We start from the raw sequence: 22,362 nt of genomic DNA on the forward strand, positions 1-22,362 counted from the left end.
AACACAGGAACCTGAATCCTCTACCTTTTGATCATTTTCTCCATACATATCCAGCTCCTACCCACAAATCATAAAACACTGTACCAGAGATGTACGCATATACATAAAATATCTGCAAAACTAATGCAGGGGTTCAGCTTTAATACTGACAGTGACATCTTTCTGTATCTTGACATCCCTTTTATGGAATGTGAAATGAATAATCACTATCCATTACAAGTACAAATTTATTTAATCCAAAACAGCAGTTTTCAAGTACACAATATGAAAGAAAAAATCTACACATGAATATTTACAAAGTACTGCAAGCAAATCCTTTGTGTATGTGTGTCATTTTAAAGCCATAATTAGTTCCCAGAAAGTCATTTCATATAAGAAATCTTTCATCCACCAAAGTTTTAGATGCCAAATTCTTCTGTCCAACTGTATTACGAATGAACCTAAAAATCTGAAAAGATAAAACCAACTTCAGATGTTATGGTATAAATTGTACAAAATACTCCATATGTAGCAGTAAATCCTTATTTGACAGGATGTTAAGCTAATGCTAGCTGCTATTTAATCTCATCTAAGGTTACTGTCTTAGATTTGTCAAGTATGATCAATCCAAGTTAAGCATCTCACATAATAAACAGTAACGGTAAAAGGTTGGAAATAAGACTTGTTGTTTGGTCACCCCAACAGTAACCTGAAAGCAAGCTGCTTTTCACAGTGAGGGGGCTGTTTACAATTTATTTCCAGACCATTCTTCTAAAAAAGAAACCACAAATTTAGTATAACAGAGCTTGTTAACAATTTCAAAATTGTGCTGTCAACTCCAAACATCTTTATTACTGGAAGATCATAATGATTGTCCAATTTGTTACAATAGAGATGTGCGACAGACAGACAGACAGACAGACAGACAGACAGACGTGTTTCTATGGTTTGTTACTTTCGTGTTCATCTTCAAGAGAGCCTAGAAGAGATGCATCAAAGTGGGGATACTCTTTGGCCTGGTCTGAGGCTCCAGCTGGTGCGAAACATTGCGACTAGAGTGTTGATGGGGACAGAATATGGTCAGTGCGTAATTCCAGTGCTCAAAAGCTTGCACTTGTTGCCCATAAGCTAGTGGTTCAGTTCAAAGTTCTTGCATTAATTCAAAAGGCCCTTAACAACTTGTGTCCAGAATACCTAATCCCTTATACAGTATCCATATTCAATCACAGAGGTCTTCAGGGGAGTCACTGTTAGTGGTTCCCCCACAGCTCAGATCCATGGTTTGTATTCACAAGGAACAGTGTGTTCAGCATTGGTGGCCCAATTTTGTGGAACGCCCTTCTGGTTGAGGTCAGAACCCCCCCCCCCAATTGAACTTAAGATTTTTGTTTTTAAATTCCAGTAGGCATTTTAATTGAAACCTGATTTTATAGTTTTACTGATTTTTACATTTTCTGTATTGTATTGCTTATACACACCATTTACAGGTTGTCATAGCTAAGCAGTAAATACGAAGGAAAAAAATCCTAGCTTTATGACTGACCATTGTACAGTATGTACTGTTTGCCCCAATGGCAAAGTGGGGCAGTCCTAGACAGTTCTGCACTAATTGCCAGTTTGCACTAATTGACGAGCAGAGAGTGATGTTTGCAAAAGCCCAACTGAACTTACAATATCTGCTAGCACAGTACTTGAAGCAAGAAGTGGAATGACGAGATTATATAAATATCCTTCCTTGGGAGAGATAAAATAGCCAGGATGATAGGCCTGATACTCACATACATTCTATCTGTCATATATTAGTCTTCAATGGGAAAAGTCATTAAACTTTACCACATAGACCCTTTCTTTTCCAATGTATTTTGGGTTCGATGTAGGTTTGCACTGAGTGGAGTTCTGCTTACATGAGATTCCACTGGAGGAAGGGAGGGAGAGAGATGATTTTTGCTCATTTCTCCTGTATGCCCTGAAAAGCAGCTCTGGAGGGTTGGGAGATCTTTGGGAGCAGCTTGGGAGGTGGTGCTGGTGTGTGTGGACAGTAAAAAAAAAAAACTCTCCTACACTGCCTCCAGTAGAAACTTACACAGCATTGGAGTCCTGTTTTGTTCCAACATGCAGTGTTTACTCTTAGGACTGCAAGTTTGCAGCACCTGTTTTGTTTTTTGTAACAGTGCCTAGCAATCTTAGGAATAAACAAACAAACAAACAATTATCTGTGATGTCTAATAATACATTTTGTAGATAACTGAGAATACAAACTACTATATGCTATCATTAAAAAAAACCATTCTCTACTCCATTCCAATAAAGAGGCTTACCTCTTGTTGCAAATACGTCAGGACAGCTGCTAAAACAAAACTTTGGGTGGCCATATCCACGATGGTGAAAAACAGCATGTCAAATATGAGAAGTGTGGCTTCATTGCCATAATATAGCACATCACTGAAAGAATGACCTTCATCTGCAAATAAGGAAACAACCTGTTGAAAAACATGTATAATATCTGCATCAAAAAAGCTGTACAATGGGAGAAAAACTTCTAGAGAATGGATAAAAACAACAAAAATAAAACAAACTAAAAAGAAAAGTTAGAAACATAATAATCTGCAATAGATAGCTATTTCATTCCTTTACCGTGAAAGCTGTAACAACTTAATTTTATAAAATGGCTTTGTATTGTATGGCATCCCGTTGTGCACAGATGTCCATTAAGTGCTTACTGTTTAAAAATCAGAAGCAGATTACCAAGACTCATTCTGAACAAGAGGCACATTCTTTCTGATCTCTCAGAGTATATATTATTATATAACTTAGAACAAAAACAACAAAAAACTCCACCTCAAAATCTTATGTTTTAAAGATTCCAAATCCAGCATGACTAAAACATGAGCTATACACATAAATTTCAAAATTAAAACACTAAGAATTTAGCAACCAAGAAATGCCATCTAAACTTCATGGTGTCATTATCAACTATTGTTATCTGGTAACCCTTAGTTATCTGGCCAGTGTAACTGTCTTAGGAACTTCTACCAGAACATTGCAGAGATTCAAGACCTTTCTGAAAATCAGTATCTATAAAAATACAGTTTGGAGCATCTGGTTTCCATTGTTTTGATAGACTTTATGGAAGAAAGTATAGTAGTCCAACTACTCCGGACACCATCTTTAGCTACAGCAGAACAAGTACTGAAACTAATGGCTAACACTATGACAGGTGAAACTTCTTTTGTTATGCCTGTCAAGTGCAGTGCTGGAAGGACTACAAAGTACAAGATGAAACAGGTTCTGTCTGAACAAACAATGTGGGATAAGACACCTTTGACATCAAAGAGGAAGTTTCAAGTCCTGACATCAAGTTGAGAGAGAAGGCTGGGAATGCTGTGGACATAGTGATTTTGATATCAGCCATCTTGATCTCAGCCAAGGTTCTGACAAATCCTCCATTGTATTCTTGCAGAAAAGCTGGTAGAATGTGGGCTGAGTGAGGTTACCTTTAGGTGGATTTGTAGCTGGTTGACTGACTAAACCCAAAGAGTGCTTATTAATAGCTCCTCAAAAGTGACCAGTGGGCTGCTGCAGGATTCTGTCCTGGGCCCATTGTTGTTCGATGTCTTTATAAATGACTTGGATGAAGGAATTGAGGGGATGTGCATCAAATTTGCAGAGGACACCAAATTGGGACTAGATGAGCCACTGGCCTTATCCAGCAGACTCACATATTCTTAGTGAAGCTTTTCTTACATGGATGAATAATAATGTTGTTTTTTTCCTATTTCAGATAGACCTTTGCTTCTCCTACTGTTATGTGATTCATTTATTTGTAGGCAAATTTCATTTCTCCTAGGTACTGGAGAATTTAAACCCCATACAGCTTGCTGCATTTCTGGCATGCTCCAGTAGCATTCAAGTGCTTGGTCAAAAAATAAACCACAGAGATTGCTGGGACTCATGTAGACACAAGCCATTAGGATTCATCTGCTCACCTAACATAAAAATTTAACATCTAGATTGATAATACCATTGTAAAAGATGCTTTTTTCCATTGGTTCCATGAACTCCATTCCAAGGATTCTCTCCAGCAACAATTTGTCCTTTACAATGTAATCCATCTCCTTATGAACCTGTAAGTGGAAAAACAAAACAAACTTTTCATTATAAAAGCACTTCTAAGAAACAAACAAATAAAAGCACTATTTTATTTATTTAGGGATTTATAACCCACCTTTGCACTTCAGAACAAAGAACCAAAGACGGCTAATGTAACAAATTAAAAGCAAACAACAAGAATACAGCAACTTTAAAAATGCAACACACATCGAAAGCAGTAGAATAGAAAACTACAAAAAGAAAAACATTTCAGGGAGGGAGTAAAAAAGAAAAAGAAATTAAAAAGTATCAGGCCAAAGACTTTCCAAAAGCAAAGAAACAAAAGTTATCAAAAGGCACTAGAAAAATCAACAGAGGGGAAGCGAGGTGATCTTGTATCAACTTGTGATACAAGTTCTGTGATACAAGTGACCAGCTTCTGTGGTGTTGACTGCAGGGCAGTGAACCAGCATCTGCACAGCACAATCTCATCTCTACAGGATCACATGAAAACAGAGGCTAAATCACAATCCCTTAATATAAAAAACGTTATTCAATCTTTTATTAAATGTTAATTGTAATACTTACATGATCAATAAATGAACCTAGAAATTTATTCATGGTATGGTATGCTTTAGTACTCTGCTCAAATGTAGTCGCAGATGAATTCAAAAGTCTAACAGGACCCTGTTTCTGGGGAGAAAAAGAAATACAAATGATTTTAAAATGCACACAGGGTCTCTTTTGACGTAATGGATGTGTAGAATACCTGGAAATATCTGATTGCATTCACGCTCAAAGACACTTATGCTTGCAGCAAAATACTTGATTGAAAGATACCCTTAAGGTTATAGCCCTCTTCAGGTGCTTGATATTTGTGTTAATTTAAAGCGCAAGACATACGTATATTCCGGTTACAGGTAGGTAGCCGTGTTGGTCTGAGTCGAAGCAAAATAAAAAAATTCCTTCAGTAGCACCTTAAAGACCAACTAAGTTTATATTTTGGTATGAGCTTTCGTGTGCATGCACACTTCTTCAGATACACACAGATGTATCTGAAGAAGTGTGCATGCACACGAAAGCTCATACCAAAATATAAACTTAGTATATTCCGGTGTATAAGACGACTGGGCGTATAAGACGACCCCCAACTTTTCCAGTTATAGAGTTTGGGACTAAGGGGTTGTACAAATTAAAATGCATGGGTAAATAAACTGTACTTCTGATGAGGACAACACTTAAGACCAGGAACTCAGCAGAAAATGTTAAGTCATAGGCAGGCTGGTATGTGAAGAGATGATCCTAAGGTAGTTGGGGCCTGAGCCAAGTAAGGCTTTAAAGGTATGTACCAGCACTAGAACAGCATTCTACACCCTGTGTCATATCTTCAATTTCAGTTTTTGGATAACTGCCACATGGATACTTAAAGGACCCAGACACAAAACGATACTCATAGACAAAAGGCTCTGCTGTCCTGGGAGGCCACAGTTCACATGCAAGCATTCCACACACAGATGCACAATGTAAACTTCACTCATATCTATTTTTGTCTCTGTGTGAATGATCCATATGCACAATGCATGGTCAGAAAAATGAAGATGCACTGGCTGTAAAGGATATGTAAGATTAAGAAAAATAGATGTGGAAGATTCTATGTCTTCTTGAACTAGAATCCGTCTGGACAAGGACATTTTAAATACAGAGGACAGCAAGCCTGCCAATAATATACATACCCTTGTTAATGTTTCATGGATCCTGTCATACTGCTGCCTCATCTTGCTTGAAATGGAAATCTGAAAAGTCTGACCATCTGTGTTTGGTAACAAGCCTCTTTGACTACACAGATTTTCCTAAGGAAATGACGGAAAGCAGAATTGCTGGAACAACTTGAACAAGGAATGAACTCAAGAATTTATTATCCATTCCACTGAACCTGAGCAACACCTGCTTTTACCCTTTTGTACTGATAGTTGTTAATGTACTTAACGGTACGATATGTTATAAGAAAGTACTAGAAATTATAGTAAGAGTAAGGTAAGAAGTATAAGTACATTCAACGTCGTAAATGTACGACATTGGGAAATGACGGGAAGTCTGTTTTGATATAATTTAGTTTATTGGATTTTTTATTTGGTTTATTTTTGTTTAGCTAGAAAGTATAAGAAAAGAGCATGTACAAGTACAAGTTTAAATCAATTTTTAACGGTATAATTATTTAAGGTTGTTATTACTATCATTATCAGTTTTACCTTTTCTTTGTACATGTACTTAAGATTGTGTATGGATGTCAATTAAAGTTAATGCACTGCTGTTCTGCACTAGAAATGCTAATTACAAGCCAGAAAAGAAAAAAAGTGAAAAAATACAAGCTTTAAAAAATTAGGGCAAGGATACAAAGGAAAAATAAGTTGGGTGTGTAAAAGGATGGTTTATATTTGTTTCTCTGAAACATCAGTACCCCATTCTGGTGTGATGGATTGTTTATGAAAGAAAGAGGAGTTTCAGATGCAGTTGTTGATAAGGCATGGGAGTCAGTTCAAAATTTAAGCAAAAAAATATATTTGAGGGTGTATAAAGGATTCTAGAAAATGCAACCAATTTCATTGCTTGACCTACTCTTAAATCTCTCTCATCACCCCCCCCCTCCCCTGAGTGGCAACAGTTAAGCACATATTGAAGTACAATGAAATAAAAAATAACTAAAGTTCTTGTGCATGCATTCTTGATATATAAGTGAGTTTTGGGATTCCCCTTCCTAGCTGTTTTACATACCGCTTCCCTCTTTAGGTTCATATTCATCTCTTCCATATTGGTATCTGAATGCCCATGCACAGACCGACCATGAATATAATACCCAAAGCATCTGTGTGACAACAGAAAGACCGAAATCTACAACGTAAGAAAAATAAAATTCAGCATCTTACAGATTCAAATAGTAATATAACTTTACAGTGTTTCTTTTCAACGGATATGAAGATTCTTTGCACCAGAAAGCAGAATTCTGTACTACTAATCTATTTTGCAGTTATTATTTATGAGTTACGTTCTACCATGATGCAGTTAGTGAGATATAATATATTTTGAAACCGGGCATATCTTTATTCTAGGCATCTATAAACCCGTGTGTGTACATCTGTGAGAAAGAGGATGTGCTTGTAGATAGTTTACCACCACCCTTCCCCACTTGACTGGTGGAGTGAGGATGAGATTCTCAAATTACTGTTGAGGGCCCTGAGTCTACTAAACTATATATAGTATAGTTACACAAGTGAGCAAGACAACAAACCCTGTTGAGATTTTGGCAAAGAACTGGTGGAATAAAGAGCAGCAACTCTGGTTTATTAATTGCTATACTATGCTAACTGTTAAAACAAAACTAACTACATCTTTATAGCATTCTAAAGCATTAACATACTCACAGAGAAAGGCACTAATTGGAAGCATAAAATGATTGAATACTTACATTGCTCATACAGCACAAGTCAACAAACTGCCTTATCTTATCTTCTATAAATCTTTCATAGAAGACAGAAAAGTAGATCACCTGTAACAAATCAGATTTACTAATGAATTAAGGACGTGCACCTTCAAATTCTCTGCTTTAGGAGCCAGTTTTAAACAGAAACAGTCATAAGAGTATAAGCCACGAGCTGCCTGTTATGCCACTGTTTTATAAAGTCCAAGGTGTTCTGCCTCCTCCAAAGAAGATGGGGGTAATTTAGAAAGGAAGCAAAAGCTGGGATGTAGTGTGTCGATCTTAAATTACTTCAGTCTGGGATGCTGGGTAGTTGTACCAGTATATGTTTTGTCTGCCCCTATGTTGTTGACCAGGCATAGGCAAACTCGGCCCTCCAGATGTTTTGGGACTACAACTCCCATCATCCCTAGCTAACAGGACCAGTGGTCAGGGATGGTGGGAACTGTAGTCTCAAAACATCCGGAGGGCCAAGTTTGCCTATGCCTGTTGTTGACTAATGACCTAGAGGTGACTTAGCAATTCTGTATTATTATTATTATTATTATTATTATTATTATTATTATTATTATCTCTTGAGAAATCTGGAAACTGCACTTTCAGTTGAGCATTGCTGCTGCTGCTCCTCCCCTCATTTGTCTTTATTCTCTTTCAACTATGTGTGAAGACTGCAAGGAGAGGCCCATTCTTTGTTTTGTCTTCAATAATCTTCCCTTATCTTCAGATTCTGTATGAACTATTTCCAATAGCACATGTATTTCAAATTGCAATTAGATATTTTAAACCACTTTTTTCAAGTATCTTTTGAATTTTCCAAAGTTCAAATCCACCAATAGAATTCCAGTGGAAAGTTGATTTTCCACTGTATGTTCATATGTCACACAGCATGTATGCTCTTTGTACACAAACATGTACAAACAAGTTTTGTTAGAGCAGATCACTAACACCAATTGAGACCTTTTGTGTTAATAATTGATGGATGTCAACTTCTACGTTCTACCCAATGAAAATAGATCTCCAAATAATCACCTCTAAAGAAAAATATAGAAACACACAAATACTTAGTTTGTGCCTTTCCAAGGACATCCAATACAACCAGAATTTTAATCTTTTAACAACAACAAAATCAACAAAGGCAAATCTGTATACCTTGAAGTGAAGACAGTTAAATATATAGTGGCAATGGAAAGCTCTACCTGTATTATGGCAATCACTAGCCAAAGGACAGCAGACACGCCAAATCTCAAAATACGACTCCAGGGAGCTATGTAACTTTCTGGGCTCCTTTTAAGACTGGAAGAAGAATCCATTAAGGCCAGATTTGAAAACCCCACAACCTGAAAGTGTAATTTTGAAAATACCAAAAGGTATCTCATTAGTAATCTGCATTAACAAAGATCTTCTAAATTATTGGACTTATTGTGTTCTGTTATTTTAGTGTATATCTTTGACCATGAGGTTTTACTGATCTCTACTTTTATTCAAATAAAAACAGTAATTCTACACTTATGGTACAGAAAGACTTGCAATTATGATGCAGATGTACTAGATTGTGCTAGATAAAACCAGAAGAGGATTCTATAAACTCAAAATATAACAATTTCATGAGCTGTACTTTCAGCTCCCTTCCAAAGCCAGCTGAGCCATTTTTAGTTAAGACTTAGCAAAAATTACCTGTAACAGGATAATTTTAGCTCTGGAACTTAAAGATTTGACCATTCCAATGAATGAACATTGACTGTAATTCTGCTTTATGATATCAAGTATTTAGCTGAGCAGCTTGCTTCACTTCCTGCATCATAAATATCACTTGGCAGCCAAGAACAGAATCTGCAAAGTTTTGTTATGGAAAAGCAAGTCTAAAATGAAGGAAATACTAGTAATAGCTCTGCAGGTTGCACAGAAACAGCATTAACAGAGCTCTTGTCCTGGTCACTAATAATATATGCACAAGACAATTAGTCCTCACCTGCCTTCTCATTATGTGTGCAGGAGTAAGCATTTACTAACCATTTAACTCAGCTAGAACAAGTATTTCAGCTGATGCTGCATGATGAATAGATTAAGACTGATGTCTAGTTGTGTCATGCTATTTGTTTTTAAGATATGTACTGTACAAATTCTGTGGCTCACATATACATACACTAAGTACATACAGGTGAAACTTGGAAAATTAGAATATCGTCAAAAAGTGCATTTATTTCAGTAATGCAACTTATTATTTTTTATTTTTATTTTTACAAATGCTTTCTTTTGGAAATTCCACAGTAGTTAAATGAATAGTTACAATAATACAAAAATAAACAAAAATAAAAATTGCTATTACATTTCATTAATTACATTCCATTTATAATTGACCCGCATAACGACAAATAGTTACAACAAATAAAGGCTTGACATATTTTGCTTTGCATGTTATGCGTCTATCTCATATATTGGTTTCACCTTTTAAGTTGTGTTACTGAAATAAATGCACTTTCCGACGATATCCTAATTTTCCGAGTTTCACCTGTAGATAACAGAACTAAAACTGAACTATGGGAGCTCATAATAAAAAAGAAGCACAACAGCACACAATATAACCATTGGGTTGTATCCAACCAACTTGCCCTGTTAACGCACATAGGTAAAGGTAAAGGTAAATTGCGAATGACTCTGGGGTTGCGGCGCTCATCTCGCTTGACTAGCTGAGGGAGCCGGCGTACAGCTTCCGGGTCATGTGGCCAGCATGACTAAGCCGCTTCTGGCGAAACCAGAGCAGTGCACAGAAATGTGGGTGGCGCTGTGGTCTAAACCACTGAGCCTAGGGCTTGCCGATCGGAAGCTCGGCGGTTCGAATCCCCATGATGGGGTGAACTCCCGTTGCTCTATCCCAGCCAACCTAGCAGTTCAAAAGCATGTCAAAGTGCAAGTAGGTAAATAGGTACCGCTCCGGCGGGAAGGTAAATGGTGTTAACGCACATACTTCCTACAAATCTGCATGGGAAAGGTTGGGGAACCCCCAGAACAGTTGGGGGATTGTACAGAAGGAGCAGAGGGGAAGTCCTGTTGTGCAGGCAGAAGTCCTTGCACGAATGGGATGACTTCATTGGTTACATCCCATCAGCTTACCCAACTTCTTTAGAAAGATGAAAAATCAAATGAATTATAATGAAATCTGAAAGTCACCTCTAAGAAGAAGAGACTAGCAAGCACTTGGAAGAGAGGATTTATTTTCCTGATGGTTTGAATTTCATTCCACTCATTTGCTATGAAATACGTTCTCCATATGCTGACAGGTGCAGAAATACTTCTTACGCCATTTTCTCCTGTGGAGAAGAATAGTTCAAACTGTAAAGATCTTAAATGTTATTTCTTTATATCCTGTTTTTCCAGCTTAAATAGCTTCCACAAAGCAGCTTGCATCTACAGTCATACCTCGGTTTACAACCGCCTCGGTTTACAACCACCACGGACCCATCTGGAACGGATTAATCCGCTTTCCATTACTTTCAATGGGAAAGTTCGCTTCAGGTTAAGTATGCTTCAGGTTAAGCACAGACTTCCGGAACCAATTGTGGTTGTAAACCGAGGTACCACTGTATTAAAAAATATTTTAACACAATATAATAAACAGTAATCTAAAAAAACAAGCTATAATATAAAAACTTATAAAATACATTAAGACAGGAAAACTTAAGACAGAAGAATTAAAAATATCCCAATCCAAATAATGTAAGACCAAGAAATAAACCGTAAAAAAACCTTCAAACCTATATCAGTAATTAAAAGCAGATAGGAATAAAAAGGTATTTAATGTCTGTTTGAAAGCAATTAAAAATACATCCCATGGGAGGGGGACACAATAGTGTGTCTGTGAGCAGGGCTTCTGGAGCCAATCTTAGGCCCCCAGTCAGTTTATATAGGTCGCAAATCATTTAGTGCATTAAAAGGAAGCCAGAAGCACAGGAACAGGGGGACGCGGGTGGCACTGTGGGTTAAACCACAGAGCCTAGGGCTTGCCGATCAGAAGGTCGGCGGTTCAAATCCCTGTGATGGGGTGAGCTCCCATTGCTCGGTCCCAGCTCCTGCCAACCTAGCAGTTCGAAAGCACGTCAAAGTGCAAGTAGATAAATAGGTACCGCTACAGCGGAATGGTAAACGGCGTTTCCGTGTGCTGCTCTGGTTTGCCAGAAGCGGCTTTATCATGCTGGCCACATGACCTGGAAGCTGTACGCCGGCTCCCTCAGCCGCAACCCCAGAGTCGGTCACAACTGGACCTAATGGTCAGGGGTCCCCTTTACCTTTAAGCACAGGAACATGGCCAGTTATTAGTGGCAGCACAAGGGGTAGTATCCAATGCAAAAGTTCTTTTAGCACAAGGACCTCAGACTCTGCAAGGAAACTCTCCATTCTCTCCATACACCCCCTAAATGTCTTCTGCAGAGGATGCCAGGGGCACACGGGGAGAGGAGGAGGGGGAGTTCTGCAGCACAGGTGGAAATCCTTGCATCAACAGCGCTACTTCGTTAGATGTTGCCCACATTCAAATAAAACAGTATCTTAACTGACTACAGCTGGGACATGGAAATATTCCTAATGTTTTGGGGCTATTCCACACATTCACGTAGAAAAGCGATGGTAAGCCTGTGGCTATCTGGATATTGCAACTCCCACCATTCCTGGCCACTAACAATGCTGGCTAGGGCTGACAGAAGTTGTAGGAACACATACCTTCAACTGCTTTAAGAACTTTTCCTTTAGGACGCTCCCAATCGATGAAAAAGATATCTACCGTAAGTTGGGAAACAAGCAGATGCAAAAACTGCAGTGCCTAAGGAAACCATTGAATGAAACAAAAATAAACCTAAATTAGCATCTAGGACAGGAAGACAACTAATTAAAAACAGGAAGTCATCATTCAGAATTGTACAATTTATGTTGCAATCCAGAAAACCTGGCTGCAAAAATAGGATAAAAACTCATTCCTGATCAATATTTCCACTTATTATATCCATCAACAGGAGTTGGCTGCATTAGGGTTGTTGGTGGCAACTCATGATCACGGGTAGTATATTAAAAGTGTAATTCCACTTGAAAAACATGCTGCTAGTTTGGCAATTTAACTCATCCCTGCTCTGAAACTATCAAAAATTTGCAAACAGGGTCAGTTAAAATTTAGGAACTTATAACTTCCAAAGATTGCTGTGAAAGAACATGTGTTTACAACTGTCCCACTGAAATCTATGGGACTGTCACTGTTCAAATCCTACTCACATGGAGATGCAAGTTCCATTGAGTTTAATGGGACATAAGAACATTAGAAGACCACTGCTGGATCAGACCAAAGGCCTGCCTAGTTCAACATACTGATCTCCAAGAGGCTACCCATAGCTTGTAGCATAGCTGTGGTTAGACAGTGGCAGTTCTCCCTCTGCAAAAACAGACTGGATATTGGGTTGCACCCAATGCTCTTCCTCCACTCTTCCTGTGCCCTTAAAACAGCTGGAGCAGATTTTGAGAGAGCATGGGGTGCTGAAGGGAAGAGGAGAGAAGAGCCTTTTGCTGCCCAAGTGGAAATCTGCTGCATTAGTGGGACAGCAGTGTTGGATATGAAACATTGTATTCCAACTCAAGTTTTATTTCATTTGAAAAAAATATTTTTGTTTAGCTTTAAAACACATTTGTCTTTCAGTGCCAGCGTCCATAATCCATTAGTTCTATATTGCAAGGCAGCAGCTGGGGTGGGGGTATGAATGGGAGAGTGTGGCTTGCAACAGTCCTCCAATGTAGTCCATTGTTAATACTACAGTTTAGAGATGGGGCTATGTCTGGCTTGGATTTCTAGTCAAAATTCTGCATACAAGTCCTCTCTCAGGTTCTAGCAAAGGCCAGGCTACTTAATTTGCCTGTATCTGCTGTTAGGTCTCTCTTTTTTAAATCTTTCGCTATTGGAAGACAAACAAAGAAGTCATATCTTACCACTGAAACCATTTCTCTTTCTCCAGAAAACAGCAGAACTGGAGCTTGTGCTAAAAATGCTAACCCTGATACGATTTTTCATTTAGAAGACAAAATTAACCACAGTATCAGATGGGCAATTTAATGATTAGGGCTCTGCCACAAGGTTCTCCCTGCCCTTGAGATATGGGTGATCCTCCCAGGGCTAACCCGGGAGACATTCACTCCACTATGGATCCAGTTCCAACATAGTTTGGGGGGCAAGGCTTATGTTTATTTAGTTGAAAAAACCCTAATAAAACATTCCTCTCTCCACTGACAGGGAGAGGGGTCTGCAGAGAATTCACTTGCAAAAGAGTGCCCTGCATCAAGAAGTATTGGTACCTCTGCTTAACAGCAAGAGGCTTCTCTGTATCTGACTCACCTGATGCCTTAGTCCCTCTGAACAAGCCAGTTTTTGCTCAGGGCTCAGACAAATCCAGAGCATGGCCCTACTGCTTACCTTAAGAGTAAAAGCACATCCAATGTAAGAAACAAAATTGTCTTCTTGACTTGGTAATGGTAAGAGAACGGAGACATACTGCTGTGCCTGTGGAGTGAAGGGTCTTCATTAAATCAAACAAGCTGTAACTACATGTATATTTAATCATATCATACAATTTCTACAACTGAATTTAAAATAGTGAATGCTTTTGCCAAAGTTACCAGAGCTGGATGGAAATTAGGATTTGGAGCATTTTTTAAAAAATAACTACCCGTATATTCCGGCGTATAAGACGACTGGGCGTATAAGACGACCCCCAACTTTTCCAGTTAAAATATAGAGTTTGAGATATACTCGCCATATAAGAAATACGACCCAGCGTATAAGACGACCCCCGACTTTTGAGAAGATTTTCCTGGGTTAAAAAGTAGTCTTATACGCAGGAATACACTGTAGCTATATTTACTACAGCATGCACATTTAAAGTTAGAGGAAGAGGTAAAGTATAAAGGACAAATACAGAGAATATTTTACAGGTACAACTTGCCTCAATGGTCTGGTGAGAAAAGCAAAAAGGGAAAACAAAACACACAAACATTTAGATGTCACATCTAACATTTATATGTGCACAAATGTTTATTTATCTTTAAAGAAACACAATATGATGAAACTTACTTTGAAAAATATAAGCCAATATATCCCTGTTCCCACTGAGATGATGAAGAAAACATTTGCAAGGTCTCCAGAGTAGAATAACAAGAACTTCAGAACTGTCTACAACATCAGAGTACAAATGTGTTAGGTGCAATGACAGAAATGTGTCCCAACAGAGACAGACAGAAATGCTATTCTTACACAGGGTCTCTACACCTGTATAACTTTATGCAGTGATTCAGAAAATGGGGAGGCATCTGACTTTGGAACTGTGTTTAGAAGACAACAGTTACCCCACACTTTCTTCCTGGAGCTTTTGTGCAATGAGCCAATGTGATGCACAGATATACTGCTACACTGGCCATGTGGATTTCATCACCTCCAGTAATCCTTCAGTGAACTGAGTCACACTGGCAACTTGCCGGGATAGGCAGAGGTGCTGCTTCAAAAAAATTAACAGCTGATAATTAATCTTTAATTGGAAAATGCTGTTAGCTATAGCCTTAAAAAAAAATCACCCCCTGAAATGAAAAGACTCTGTGTAGTCTCTTTTTATAAAGGCAACCATCAAATAAAAAGAGGAGCAGCTAAAGAATAATACAATTATTTTTCATTTGTTTTGAATTCCAAGGATGCTCTGCAGCCATCACTTCATAGTTATAACAATAGTAAGACAAAGGAAGTCCGGATTTTCCCTGTCATCTTGATATGTGTAAGCATCATAAACAAGTGCTATGGATCCAGTGCCTAACTATTTATTTCCATAAGCCACCAATACAGCAGATCTTCAGTAGCAGAAGACTCAGCCTTCCCTGACCCACCAGACCTACCGTACTTAGTTATCCCTGACTGAACCCTTCTACTATTACTATTATTATTTTAATTTATTGCCTGCACTTCACCCTAAAGATCCAGGGCAGATTACAACAATTTAAAAAACAACAACTAAAACAGTTTAGAACAGCTTACAATCACAAAAAGACTAAAAGGTAAAAGCTTGAAGGTTGGGTTCAGTGTTTTTGGCTCAGGCTCCCATTTTGTGCTTCTTAGCTTTTCTTTCCTCCTAGCCTACATTTAGCCTGGGGGAGGGCTGGAAGTCAGAAGCAGAGAACAAACTGCATGCAGAAAGCCCCAGAATTGATTCCCAGCACCTCCAGGTAAGACTGGGAAAAACTCTGGTCTCAAACCCTGGGAAGCTGCTGCCACTTAGAGTAACAATATTGACCAAGAGGGACTGACTTGGCAAAAGGCAGATTTCTGTGGTCTATTACTCCCCACTTGCCAGTCTCTGCTTCCTTAGACTATTTGCAACTTTGGCTTCATTGATCTCTCCTTCATACAACTTACTAAGATGCGACCATCTTTCTGGTTCACAATCCCGACTTTTGTTGGCAACAAGTTGTTTTCTAGTTGGTCTCCTTCCACATTTCACTGAAACCCTCAATGATCATGATCTGTAATGATTCTCAGGGGTTCAAACCAGATACTCGGACCATATAACAGCCATATTCTTCCAACATCTCCCTAGATCTATTTACCCAAGTTAAACCCCAGTATCTACTCTGATGCTTTCCTCAACAGGAGACATGAAAGGCACAGAAGACCTATGATCGGAAACATATCCAGCAACAGTTGGTATGGTGTAGTATAGTGGTTAAGTGTGTGTACTATTTAAGTCCTCAGTCATTAACACGCTAGGATTTAACTAACCTTTGCCCTCCCCATCCACTATATAGGAATAATAATAATGGCCAATTTACAAAAATTGTAAAGATTACTGGGGTTATGTACATGAAGAACTTTGGATACCTCCAAACTGATATAAAACTGTAAATATTATAACTTAATGAAGCATGTGGAAGGTGGCTGTGAAGGAAGATGTGAAAAGATCTGATCCTAACCCACAAGTCATATCAGATGAGGCAAATATCTGCTTGCTTTCTGCAGCCCTTCCCAAATGTTCAGGACAATGGATCGGAAGAGTGTGAAGTTATATCATTATATCGTCATCAGCACTTAAACACACCATGTGTGTGTTTATGAGATCTTAGATACAAAGCGTGCATATGTGTAAAAAGTATTATCTGCTAGGATTCCCAATCGTTTATACCTGTAGGTCAATCATGGGGCTCCCTATACGTCTCTTCCAGCCAGCTGTCTTGAGAAGGGACCATAGAACTGCCAGGCCACCCAAAACACCTAGAGCTATCTGCAGGAAAAGATAAATAAATCAAGAGTTATGCTTCTGCTGCATTTTGTACAGAAATCAGCAAGCATACAGTAAAGGAATTAACATTTGATGAGGAGAGAAAACTTACATCAGTCTGAATGCGAGCCTCCGACTGGTTCATTTCATAGTTGACTGAGAAGGAAACCTGAACAGTGAAACAATTCCATTAACACTCCAATAAATCATTCTATCCTGAATGCCACATTTCATGCTGCATTACATTACAATACATAAAATATAAGTAAGTAAAACAGAATGTTAAGTTAAGGGTTGCTAATTCAATGTGTTGAACACTTTAAAAAGTTTTGGCACAAGAATTTGATGGCATGAAAGCATGAAAAAAGGGAGAATTGCATTAAGAAAAGCTGTGGTTGCATAGCTTTTCCGGTAGAAACCATGAATGTTGCTGAAAGGAATGAATAACATAGTCATCGACAACAGAAATACTAGCTTTGCATGAAAATTGCCTGCAATTGTATGAAATTCTTTTTAACCAAGGAATGAATATAGTGTTGGAAATGCCTGCCGATATCTATGGTCTACATACAGAATTCTATCTGGGAACTGGAATGTACTACAACAGATCACTTATGCCAATACCCAGTAAGTGAACTTTGCATAAGTTGTAGATAATTTGGTTTGAGAATTATGGAGTTAATTTGCTTCCTAATGCCAACATTGACTGGCAGGTATTTACTTCAGGAGGCATTAAAAGTATGGATTTCAGGCAGTCTGACTTGCAGAGGGAATTAAGACAGAAGTGTGCTTTCTTGATGTTTGGTTTGTTTGTGGATTGAGATATAAGAAACAGGGTAGCCTGGAGAGATAGAGAGGTGGCACCCAGGAAGATCTGAAGAATTTCAAGCTCCCTACCAGATTTTTAGCCAGCAGGAAACCTTTTAGATAAAATTAGCTAGATGCGTTCATCCTGTTTTAATTATCCTTTTGCTCTTTGGGGATAGATTTGTGTGCTTGCAACCATTCAGAAGTTAAAATCTTTTACCTAAGAATAATCTCTTTGTTAAGTAAGCTGCCTTTTGGACAGTCATCAGGCAGGCAGTGTACAAGAAGGAAGGGCTTATTTTTATTCAGTATTTTCTGACACTTTTAAAAACATGCCCAATTTTGCTGCTAATTTAAAATGTGAAATCTGAACCATTATGGCTGTATCATTTTTGCTAGTTCGTAAATACTGTTCATTATTCAATTATTTGGCATTATGTACCTCACCTATACAATTTTTGACTGATTGACTGAGTTACTGTTGAATGATGCCAGGGAAATTCAAGTAATTGCTGGAGCTACATAGGAACTCACCACCACATTCTCAGCACTGGGATTCTGAACCAGAACGTCACTGTACGCAATTGTAATCAGAGGGGGATAAATGGCTCCTGTCTGAGTGTTAGGCACAAGACGAATACTGCAGAAATATACACAACACAATGTTAAGAAGGAAATAAAAGGAGAGGAGAAATTAGACACTAAACAAAAACCCAGATCTCTGATAAATAAAACTTAATTTTAACAATGGTTATAATAATCAACTGCAATGTGCATACATGGAGTCAAAAATTTAATTAATTTTAGTCTGCCTTACAGTAAAAGAACTGTTGATTTTCTGCAGTGAACCATATGTGCAGAATGGGTTTTCCTTTTAAATTGTCTTCCACTCCCAAAGACGCAAGATGCCATTAAATTTTAAAAGCACATTAGTTCTGAGCCAACACATGCAGGATTGCATTGTTAGTATGCTAAGTGCCTTGCAAAATTTATTAAATCTTTTCTCACAACAAATAAGGTAAATAATGATAACAAGTAAATTATAAGTAAATCATGGTAATATCAAATTTATAATTGGGAAGCTATAGCTGGTAGTATCTTGTCATGTGATCTCACCTTATTGTTATTTCACTAGCAATTCTGATTATTCTTGGCTGGTTTCCTACGTCATTTTCTTGTCCACTTAAAGTATCCACTAAAAACATTCGACGTGTCAAAAGCCAATTGTTCATATTGCTACCTTTAAAAAAATTTTTTTAAATTAAAATTTCAAAACAGAAAATTTTACTATAGAACAGTAACAGTGTAATGAAGAAATAATGAAATATGCTTTAAAAACATTAACATGTGAAAATGATAAGTATTAAAGAAACTAGGGCAAGTAAATTTTCAGAGAAAAATGAACATTTCCTTGTTTTCAGATGCAGATTTACTATGTCATGCTTCTAATTCATGCTTCTAATTCAGGGAAAGCTACAATAAGAATGATCTATCAAAATTCTGACTCTCATTTCAAAATCAACGACCTCTTCATATAAACTACATTTCAAATTCTCCTTGAAGTCAACGAACTTGTTTGGACATAACACTAAAGTATGGTGTAACGTTACGTGAATGAGCCTCAGAATTGTGTGCCTCCCCCCATCCTTCCTCTGCTGAGGCCATGATAAAATTGGACAAACTGTGGTTAATTTTAACTATGCTTTAATGAAACTATCAATTTAAAGCAGTGGTTCATGAAGCTGGCTTCTTTAAAAAAATAGTTTAGAGTTCACAGGCAACAGTAAATCGCAGTTAACTGAAATCAGAAGTGAAAGCTTATTTTCAGTGCTGCACTGGAAGAGAGGGGAACCCGAGGCTTCTTCATGTAGTACTAAAGTTAAGATTATTCCCACCCAGCACTCTCTCTCTCTCGTTAGATCACCACCACCACACTTTCTTTTGTAAGATTATGGGGAGCAACAAAGAATGTTGCTTGGCTCTGGTACCACCAATTGTCAACAGGCATTACAATGAACTGCTGTCCTCGGGAGAAAAATGGTTTGTGACTTTGCCACATTATGTTCAAACAAGGTGACTGTTTACGAAAGAAGACTTGTGTGATATTACATCACAAATATAATTACAGACACAGTGAAACAATACGTTGCCAAAAAACTAGAATTATTGCATGTAACAGAATGTATATAATCTAAACTCACTGAGAATAGAGCCTGAATGTTCTTACCTTGGTTCACAAACATTTCATTATACTGAAGATTTAAGTTTAACACTGGTACTGCCCAAAGGTACTGTTGTCCATCTTCTTCATCATAATATTCAAGGAACACATCATAAAATATAGGATTAGAATAATCCTTCAAAATTTTGGAAACCGATATCGTACACTGTAGAAAAAGAACATAAAAGTAAAATGAACTAGAATAAAATATGCATCTTCACTGTTCCAATAAAATCCCTGAAAAACTCAGAAGCTGCAAATTGGTCCCCTGGAATTCTTAATAAATTCTACCCTTTCACAGAATGTATAGTATAGAATGTGCAATTACTTTCTAGCGACCGTACAGAGAAATGATTCAATCTGCATCAAAATTTATGTTGCAGAGCAGAGTATCAGACTTGAAAAGTAGCTGCATTTCTCCTCTTGAGTATGCAAGAAGAGCACTGCTGGGTTAAACCGATGGTTTAACTAGGGCAGTGTATCGTTTCCCACAGTGGCCAACCAGATTTCTATGAGGTGCCCACAAGCTAGGCTTGAGGGTAAATAGCCTTCTGTTGCTTTTATTCCCCAGCAACCAGTATTCACAGAAAAAATGTCTCTGAGCCTGGAGGTATGATCTAGCCATCATAACTAGTATAAAAGCCTTCTTCTCAATGAATCAATGAATCATATAATCATAAGTTGGAAGAGCCCACAAGGGCCATCCAGTCCAACCCCCTGCCAAGCAGGAAACACCATCAAAGCATTCCTGACACACGGCTGTCAAGCCTCTGCTTAAAGACCTCCAAAGAAGGAGACTCCACCACACTCCTTGGTAGCAAATTCCACTGCCGAACAGCTCTGACTGTCAGGAAGTTCTTCCTAATGTTTAGGTGGAATCTTCTTTCTTGTGGTTTGAATCCATTGCTCCGTGTCCGCTTCTCTGGAGCAGCAGAAAACAACCTTTCTCCTTCCTCTATATGACATCCTTTTATATATTTGAAGATGGCCATCATATCACCCCTTAACCTTCTCTTCTCCAGGCTAAATATACCCAGCTCCCTAAGCCGTTCCTCATAAGACATCGTTTCCAGGCCTTTGACCATTTTGGTTGCCCTCCTCTGGACACGTTCCAGCTTGTCAGTATCCTTCTTGAACTGTGGTGCCCAGAACTGGACACAGTACTCCAGGTGAGGTCTGACCAGAGCAGAATATAGTGGTACTTCCCTAGATCTAGATGCTATACTCCTATTGATGCAGCATACTATATTCCACATACTATGTGGAAGAAATTGCACTGGAGAGGCATATCTCACAGAAACATAAATTTTGCAACAGTCATCTAGTAAAGTGTATCTTTGAAAGCTGCTAAATACTTGGTTTGCAAAGGATACAATAATGTGCAGGTGAGATCTGACCAGAGCAGATGTACTCCAGGTGAGATCTGACCAGAGCAGAATGCAGTGGTACTATTACTTCCCTTGATCTAGATGCTATACTCCTATTGATGTAGCCCAGAATTGCATTGGCTTTTTTAGCTGCTGCATCACACTGTTGACTCATGTCAAGTTTGTGGTCTACCAAGACTCCTAGATCCTTTTCACATGTACTGCTCTCGCAGTAATGCATTTAATAGTTTCACTATGAGCTCTGTGAAGTACTTTCTTTTTACCTGTCTGGAATTTCCCAACATTCCACTTCATTAGGTGACCCATGATTCTAGTACAGTGGACGCTTGGGTTGAGAACGTGGTCCTTGTGGGAGGCACGTTTGCAACCCACAGCGTTCGCAACCTGCAGCACTGCATCTGCGCACGCGCCGGTCCCGATTCGGCGCTTCTGCGCATAGTGCGATTTTGAGCTTCTGCGCATGAGCGAGTGCCGAAACCTGGAAGTCACCTGTTCCAGTATTTCTGCGTTCGGCGCGGTGCGCAACCCGAAAACACGCAACCCAAAGCATCTGTAAGCCAAGGTATGACTGTATATGAGAGAAAGAGAAAAACTTCTATGTACTTTCTCGACACAGTGCATTCTTTTGAGCCTTGATCATGTTGCTCCTACCCCTACCTGCATTGTTTTTAATGTTTGAGGAAGTTTTTAATGTTTGATGCTGTACTGTTTTTAATATTTGGTTGGAAGCCGCCCAGAGTGGCTGGGGAAACCCAGCCAGATGGGTGGGGTATAAATAATAAATTATTATTATTATTATTATTATTATTATTATTATTATTATTATTATTATTAGTTTAAAGCTCTAGTGCTGTAACTTTTCCTTGCAGGGGAATGGCACCCGTCCCCAATCTTTTTGCTTGCCCTTTTCTGCACCTTCTCCAGCTTGCATGAACATATTTAATACTGTTTTAAATTACTCTTACTTTTTGTTGATAAGTTGTCCCAAAAATGAAAGCAGCATTCAGTTTAGTTAGCGTATCTGGGCAAAGCTGCAGTTAAAAAATATATAATCATCAAACATTTGGCATATTTTAGTGCAGTCTTCACATACCTACTACCCCCCCCCAGCCCCCAGCC

General features: G+C 38.4%; 1 protein-coding gene across 6 annotated transcripts in view; it reads right to left on the bottom strand.

Annotated features, from left to right (window-relative positions):
* Positions 1 to 213: 213 nt before the first annotated feature.
* The window catches only part of TMEM67 (transmembrane protein 67), a 32,035-nt gene continuing 9,886 nt past the window's right edge, over positions 214 to 22,362 (bottom strand). For 2 of the 6 annotated variants that reach the window (XM_035125870.2, XM_035125867.2), the window contains 18 exons: positions 22,209 to 22,274; positions 19,862 to 20,021; positions 18,751 to 18,874; positions 18,169 to 18,274; positions 16,940 to 16,996; positions 16,732 to 16,830; positions 14,643 to 14,741; positions 13,986 to 14,072; positions 12,257 to 12,356; positions 10,712 to 10,851; positions 8,740 to 8,880; positions 7,532 to 7,612; positions 6,841 to 6,957; positions 5,802 to 5,918; positions 4,657 to 4,761; positions 4,001 to 4,103; positions 2,298 to 2,440; positions 214 to 1,031 (listed from right to left, as the gene is read on the bottom strand). In XM_035125870.2, coding sequence (XP_034981761.2) covers positions 921 to 1,031; positions 2,298 to 2,440; positions 4,001 to 4,103; positions 4,657 to 4,761; positions 5,802 to 5,918; positions 6,841 to 6,957; positions 7,532 to 7,612; positions 8,740 to 8,880; positions 10,712 to 10,851; positions 12,257 to 12,356; positions 13,986 to 14,072; positions 14,643 to 14,741; positions 16,732 to 16,830; positions 16,940 to 16,996; positions 18,169 to 18,274; positions 18,751 to 18,874; positions 19,862 to 20,021; positions 22,209 to 22,274 — 1,956 coding nt within the window. In that variant the 3' untranslated portion in view covers positions 214 to 920. Of the gene's footprint in view, positions 1,032 to 2,297; positions 2,460 to 4,000; positions 4,104 to 4,656; positions 4,762 to 5,801; positions 5,919 to 6,840; positions 6,958 to 7,531; positions 7,613 to 8,739; positions 8,881 to 10,711; positions 10,852 to 12,256; positions 12,357 to 13,985; positions 14,073 to 14,642; positions 14,742 to 16,731; positions 16,831 to 16,939; positions 16,997 to 18,168; positions 18,275 to 18,750; positions 18,875 to 19,861; positions 20,022 to 22,208; positions 22,275 to 22,362 lie in introns of those variants that run through there. The other 4 variants (XM_035125868.2, XM_035125869.2, XM_035125871.2 and 1 more) reach the window with 4 other exon arrangements.

Source organism: Zootoca vivipara, chromosome 8 (assembly GCF_963506605.1).
Source record: "Zootoca vivipara chromosome 8, rZooViv1.1, whole genome shotgun sequence".
Classification (NCBI taxonomy): domain Eukaryota; kingdom Metazoa; phylum Chordata; class Lepidosauria; order Squamata; family Lacertidae; genus Zootoca; species Zootoca vivipara.